Source organism: Galleria mellonella, unplaced genomic scaffold (assembly GCF_026898425.1).
Source record: "Galleria mellonella isolate WM207_F2 unplaced genomic scaffold, CSIRO_AGI_GalMel_v1 utg65, whole genome shotgun sequence".
Lineage (NCBI taxonomy): Eukaryota > Metazoa > Arthropoda > Insecta > Lepidoptera > Pyralidae > Galleria > Galleria mellonella.
In genome coordinates, this window is record NW_026442138.1 from 10,761,352 (window position 1) to 10,769,104 (window position 7,753).

A 7,753-nucleotide genomic window follows, 5' to 3' on the forward strand; every position below is an offset into this window, starting at 1 on the left:
GCGGAGCACCAGTGAAGGGTGATAGGTGAGAATGAAAACAGGCCAGTTAGCCCATCATGATAATTTACATCAGGAATTAACCATGATAGTTTCCAGGGAGAACCGCGAGGAGGTCGACCTGGTTGGGTATATTGCTAGCAATAGGATTCTCAGTCTCCATTACTAACAATCCCTTTCCCCCCAATGTAAGAGTGTTGACAACTAGTGAGGGTGTGGGGGGAAAGGGATTGTTAGTAATGGAGTTTGACAGGCCCATTGCTAGCAATATGCCCTATTAGGTCGACCTCCACGTGGTTCCCCCTGAAAACCATCGTGAACAATTCTTGTTGAATTCGTCACGATGGGCTAACTGACCTGCATTCATTCTCACCTATCATCCTTCACTGGTGCCCCGCCGGTGTATACCGATAGCGCGGGTGGGGTAACCATTCCATTATCATACATTAAAAAAGAAAAAAAAAAACTAGTGAGGGTGGTGTGTGTGTGTGTGTGTGCAGGGACGACCCGCGCATGCCGACGGTGCGCGGCGTGCTGCGGCGCGGGCTGGCGGTGGAGGCGCTGCGCCAGTTCATCCGCGCGCAGGGCTCCAGCCGCTCCGTCGTCTTCATGGAGTGGGATAAGATCTGGGCTATCAACAAGAAGGTGAGCTTTGTCTCCGCGGTCGGTCTCTAGCGGTCTCGTTATGCACCTTACTGAAGTTCTCCCAAGATACTTTTTTACCTTGCGCTTATGTAGTAAATAACCAAGTATACTAATTACTAATATAATAAACTGTAACTAGACTATTTCTGTAGATGAAAGATATAAAAAAATAATAATATGAGAGTTTCAAATAAGAGTAATAAGAGTAAAAGGTAGAAATTATTAGAAATTTTGTCTGTCTGTCTGTACATTTCCGGCATCATTCTATTGCTTTATCAATCTAAATGAAGTTTTCACAGTTGCATTTCTGAAGGCCTACCTTAAAATCTAGTAGATATATGTTTTATATTGATAACGCATTTATCAATCGGATTAACATTTCGTGCAAAGAGGACAGAAACTACTTTTTTCTGGGCGAATAAAAAAATAAAAAAAATAAAATTAATTTACATTTTTCCATTTTCAGGTTATTGACCCAGTTGCACCTCGATACACCGCCTTGGAATCGAACCCAGTACCAGTGAACCTAAAGGGCGTGACGTCAGACAGCAGTCTCACAGTCGCGCTCCATCCTAAAAATGCTGATGTGGGCACCAAGAAAATATGGGTGTCGCAACGACTGCTCATAGACCAAGCAGATGCTAAGACGCTAAAAGAAGGCGAAAACGCTACTTTCATTAATTATGGAAACATAATGATTGATAAAATCCATAAGTAAGTAATTTTTTTTATACAACTTAGAATGGCAAACAAGCTGACGGCCCACCGAATGGAAAATGGAAAATAAAACTAAATTGAAACCATCGTCTATAGACATGAGAAGTACCATGGACATAACAGAACTGTTTCGCCCATTATACCCCCCATGCGTTGCCTTTCCTGAGGACTCAAGTGTTATTCCTCTGTACCCTGTAAATTCACTGCCATACCCCACCCTTCAAACCGAAACACAGCCATGCAAACAATTGCTTCACGGTTGAAACACAGATGGGACAGAGATACTTATGTAAACGCCTTTTGTACAGTCTCCCTGTCGCCAGCTTGTTTGCTATTCTTAAGTTGCATAAAAAAATGATTATACCTTTTAATATATTAAGAAATAGTTATTTCTTGTTTTGTAAAATATAGTTTTATACAAAATCATAATTTATTTAGTTGATAATATTATGTACGATTTGCTAAATAAAATAAACAATATATGATGTCCTATGATAGGGCACCAGATGGGACAGTAACTAGCGTCGACGGGACTCCGAACCTCGACAATAAGGATTACAAGAAAACTCTAAAGCTGACGTGGTTAGCGGACACCCCTAACTCGCCTACCGTGGAAGTGTATTGCGTTTACTTCGATCACATCATATCAAAACCTCTATTAGGCAAGGATGAGGACTTTAAACAGTACATTGGACATCAGACAAGGGTGAGATTTCTCTGTGAATTGTTTAAATATATTTCTAAAGAAACGTTTTTCACTTCTTTTTTTTATACCTTTTTTATTATTTTTAAATGTAAATTAAAATAAACAAAAGCGTTCATTTTTATTTACTGTCTATATAAATACAGGAGATTAGATTAGGAGGAGAGAGAGCAAACTCAGTGTGTTTTTTTGTTATTTCCGAAGTCTTCTTAAGAAGACTTCCGGATGAAGTTGAAACAATTTTTGGAAACGAAAAAAAAATTGAATTCATTAATTTCCGGTATTATATAGACACTTTTTTTATATAAAATAATATATACGAGCATACAATTTATATGATGGTAAACAGTCACTATTGGCTATGGATGCCTACAACCACCTTAATACAATAGGCACCTTAATTTTTTTGAAACAACTTAACAAGGTACAATAAAAGAATTTTGTACGGTCCATTCATATCCCACTAGTAGACACAGATAGTGTTCTGATTATTAAATGAGTATAGCAGATTACTTTTATAACAGTATCTGCTTTAACCTGCCACTTTGTCCTCGTGACTAGGATATGAATGAATGAGTATACCTTTATTTTCATTATACAATATAAGAAATATGAATTTTTCAATTTTTTATAAATTCATGAATGGGACTGATCATTAATTTTTTTTTAATTTTTTTTTTGTGATTCTCTGAAATATATTAGTTTTATATATATATATATATAGATTATGTAAATAAATAAGCTCATAATTCACATTTATTAATAATATGTTTAGGTGTCATTGTAAAATCTTTATTGTACTTATTAATTATGTATTGTGTAGAATTTTATATAGTTAACATTATTGAGATTTTATAAAATCTATTTAAAGAACGATATTTTATCACTATATTTACTAACAAAGATGATTTAAATATAATTATTTTATTTTAAATTTAATAGAAATTTAGTACATATTAGACAATAAAGATTCGCTGTGATATAAGAAATAAGCAAGACAATTTACAAATATAGTGATTCAAATGTACAGTACAGCTACAGATATGTTTACTGACCGCGATAAAATGTTGCCTATAATATTCTTCTACGTCCTATATTATACGTGTATACCACATATTGATTGGTTAAGCCTTTAAGGCGCTATATGGCAAAAAAACAAAGTCAAGGATAAAATTTAATTATTATTATTTTTTTCTCTTGCACCAGTGTGTTATTTTTATTTTCAACCAACTTCAAAAAGAGGGAGGTTCTCATTCGGTTGTTTTTTTTTTTTATGTTTATAACCTCCGTCAGTTCCAAATCGACTTGGAAAACACTTTTTTTTATCTGAAAGCATATATATACAGATTGGTGTCATAGAAATTTTATCAAAATCGGCTAAGTAGCTTAATTTTTAACCAGTATAACTAATTTTTTCACAATTAAATTGATTTTTTTTTTTTTGTGAAATACAATCTTTAGTTATCCTTATTGTCGTCCTTCCTAATCCTCGAGGATTTTTTTTATGGGTGAAAATGGTATAGTAACCCCGCCTGCGCTAACGGGATACGCTGGCGGAGCACCAATGAAGGGTGATAGATGAGAATGAAAACAGGCCAGTTAGCCCATCATGATGAATTCATCAGGAATTAACCATGATAGTTTCCAGGGGGAACCGCGAGGAGATTGACTTGTTTGGGTATATTGCTAGCAATGGGATTCTCAGTCTCCATTACTAACAATCCCTTTCCCCCCAATCCTCGAGGATTAAAAATACTTTGCGTCCCATCACTATATAGAGATTTTCTATATGGACGTTAACATCTAACACGTTATAGAAGTTGTGATAGGGTACTAACATCGTAAAAAATGTTATTAAATTGTAACACAAAAAAGAAATTAATCATTACAAACTGTAATTATAATTATTAAGTGGAATTGAAAAAAGAATACTTAGTATCTCGTTTACAATAAAAGTTACCAATATATCAGCATCATAGATATCTATGTTCAGCCTCCACTGACCTCTAAACCGATATTAGTGAAGTTTTGAAAAAAAAATATTAATAAATTATTTAAAAAAATATTGAGAGATGGAATAGTTGTTTGCCTGAAAAGAAAAAATTAACCTGGTAGATTACAAATAACACAGGCCAAATCAGTTAGAACTTTATCAACCGACTTCGAAGAGAAGGAAGTTTACAATTGGCTTGTATTTTGTTTATGTTTCTTCCCTCATATTCCTGTCAATCTGTGAACCGTTTTGGAAAATTATTGTTTTTTTGAAAGGATACGCTTATAAATTGGTCCCATAGCAATTTTATCAATATCGGTTTAGTAGTTTAGTTTTTAAACGAAAATACTGCCACCATTAAAGTTGGTTTTTGCGGAACATAATTTATGTTATCCATCATGTTACTGTTTCCTTTCATGCGCTATAATGGACTAAGGAAATTAAGTTTGTTCTTGAAAACTCGGTCACACTGCGTACAGTACTAGTATTATATTATTTATCCTATAACATAACTGGCCAGACACAGCATGTATATATATATGTATGTAGAATCACTTAGTACCGATATTATCTAAAAAACATCACTCACAGGAGCGAAAGGAATTGTTAATAATGGGATCTAACAGCCTTATTGCTAGCAATAGGGTTTTTTTTATGGGTGAAAATGGAATGGTAACCCCGCCTGCGCTAACGGGATACGCTGGCGGAGCACCAATGAAGGGTGATTGATAAGAATGAAAACAGGCCAGTTAGCCCATCATGATGAATTCATCAGGAATTAACCATGATAGTTTTTAGGGGGAACCGCGAGGAGGTCGACCTGGTTGGGTATATTGCTAGCAATTGGATTCTCAGTCTTCATTACTAACAATCCCTTTCCCCCCGCTAGCAATAGGGTATATTGCTGCATCAGGTTCAAACTTCTGCAACCTCCACGTTGTCTCCTTGGAAATGATCGTGATTAATTCTTGTGGATTTGCTTTTATCCTCACCTATTATGTCACACTGTTGTCCCGCCAGCGTATACAGTTAGCGCAAACGGAATTACCACTCCATTCTTACCCATTAAAAAAATCTCGATTCAAATAATATGCACACGTTTACAATTGCCTTTTCAGTGGGAGATACCAATGCTGGGCGAGCCGGAACTCCTCAAGCTGAAGGTCGGCGATGTGATACAGCTGCAGCGGCGCGGCTTCTTCCGCGTGGACGTGGCCCCCGCGCCGCCGTCGCCATACACCGCGCGCGCCACGCCGCTCGTGCTGTTCCACGTCCCGGACGGACACACCAAGGAAATGCCCGGACAGGTCAGTGGGGGTTATGGCCTACGCAGACGTGCGGCTTTTTGTCGGATCAAAGTTCCCGCTTTTCGTTGTTACAGACTCACTTGTGTTTATCTTTCTATTTTATAACACTTAGAATGGTTCATTGCCGTTGACGGCCCACCTGATAAAAAGTGGTAACCGTCGTCTATAGAGACGAACAGCACCACGAACATTACATAATACAATATTGTCACAGTATAAATATTAGTAGTAAAGTACAATATGGACACTCCTTGTCTTATTCCGCATATAAAGACCCTATTTGTTTCTGTAATCTGAGGTGTCCTGTTATACTCTTCATGCCATGCCATTCCTGAAGATTACGATGTTATGCTTGTGTATCCTGTAATTTTACTGTCATTTGCCATATATGTAATGCAATCTATATGAAAAATATATAGAAACACGATGACAGCTGTACATAGTCTAGGCACCTTTTTATTTTCTCTTAATAATTAATTTTTAATACATATAAACATGATTGTTTATACAGGCTGTAAGGGACAGATTGGTTAAAACAGAAACAGTGAATATAGTGAATTCTGAATTAAAAACCAGTGGAAATTCTTTCCGGAAAATTTCAAATTTTTTCCTGTTGTTTACTCTGTAGTGAATTCTGAACTGAAAACTAGTGGAAATTCTTTCCGGAAATTTTTTTTTCCTGTTGTTTATTCATTTAAAATCATGTAATCTATGATATTATGACATAATATAAAGAAATAATAATATTTTATAGTGAAATAGTGTGAAATACCAGAAAACAACAATGTAATATACGTATTAATCGCCATATACGAGGTTTGTCCGGAAAGTACGTATAAAAGTTTTTTAAAAATTTTATTTTACAATTATTCAGGTAAATCAATTTTATCCCCTTCAAAGTACTCCCCCTGTGACATAATGCACTTGTGCCAACGCCGTTTCCACTGTGAGAAGGCTCCTTGAAAGTCCTCTGGTTATAGGTTTCTCAGCTGCCCCGTCGTAGCTTTTTTTATCTCATTTATGTCCCCCAAATGCCGCCCCCGAAGTACCAATTTGGTTTTTGGGAACAAGAAGAAGTCACACGGGGCCAAATCCGGCGAATAGGGGGGTGTTCGGTCACCGTAATGGAATTTTTACTCAAAAACTCACGGACAACAAGAGAGGTGTGGGCAGGGGCATTGTCGTGGTGAAGAATCCAACGCCCCTCTCGCGCCAATTCTGGACGAACTCGTGCCACACGAGCTTTGAGGCGTCTGAGCACATCGACGTAGAATTTTCCATCAACTGTCTGGCCTGGAGGGACGAATTCTTGATGGACAATCCCCCGAACATCGAAAAAAACAATCAACATTGTCTCGGCCCTCTCTGAATCTTTTTAGCCACTTGTGGACGGTTGGTTCCTTCACAGCATCATCCCCATAAACTGTTCTGAGATCGGCAAAAATTTCACGGCCATTCTTGCCGAGTTTCGAGAGAAACTTGATTACGACGCGCTGCTCTTCAACGGAAGCGGGCTCCATGCCGACGGGGTTTCGTTAAGAGGTAACTTCACAGATGGCGTGACAAGCCAGTTCGCACCGCACGGCGGTCAGACCAGAACTGAAGCATTGTTAGGGACATAAGGAAGGGGTCCTGCGCTTACCTGGCCTCCCCACTCCTCTTTCTCGCATTCCAGAACACTTTTATACGAACTTTCCGGACAGACCTCGTAAAGCGCCATTGACTGTGCGATACCTACGTATTACGCGTCGTGTGGATTGTAAACAAATATACCTATTACGCGGCGTCAAAAGTGAGAATCGTTAATTATATGGCTTTGGTGTTTTTTTTTACAACACAGGGGGCAAACGAGCATATGGCTCACCTGATGGTAAGTGACTACCGCCGCCCATGGTCACCCGCAACATCAACGGCATTGCAGGTGTGCTGCTGGCCTTTTAAAAAGGAATATGCTCTTATTATTAATATGGTGTTATTTTATGGGAAAATATTTTACCATCTGATTCGGATTATTTATCTGAATCAGCTGTTTTCGTTTTGGCCAACCTGTCCCTTGCACTCTGTATACTTGAGATATATTGACCTTGTAATCTGAAAAAGTATAAAATTGCCTCTTCGCTAAATAAAACTGAATTCTTCTACAAAACTATTTTTACTGTTAATGTTTTGTTACTTTCTCTCAAATTGAGAATTGAGCTCGAGAGAAACAGACAAAATAATTCAATAGCTAAAATAAGTTTATGAGAACTTAATATTAAGCGAGTGTAAAATTTCACCAACCATCAACAATAGAAAATGGGGTCGATTCAAAAGCGTCATTTCTCTAAACTTATTTTTTAATCAAATATTTTAATTTATTTCACTAAATTACTGTTTTATGGACAATCATAA

The 7,753-nt window shown here is 37.2% G+C and overlaps 1 protein-coding gene across 2 annotated transcripts in view; it reads left to right on the forward strand.

The window, feature by feature from the left end:
* LOC113510506 (bifunctional glutamate/proline--tRNA ligase) overlaps positions 1 to 7,753 on the forward strand; it is a 60,187-nt gene that overhangs the window by 7,261 nt on the left and 45,173 nt on the right. For both annotated transcript variants that reach the window (XM_052900763.1, XM_052900764.1), the window contains exons 10-13: positions 498 to 642; positions 1,109 to 1,356; positions 1,858 to 2,065; positions 5,174 to 5,362. In XM_052900763.1, coding sequence (XP_052756723.1) covers positions 498 to 642; positions 1,109 to 1,356; positions 1,858 to 2,065; positions 5,174 to 5,362 — 790 coding nt within the window. The remainder of the gene's footprint in view (positions 1 to 497; positions 643 to 1,108; positions 1,357 to 1,857; positions 2,066 to 5,173; positions 5,363 to 7,753) is intronic.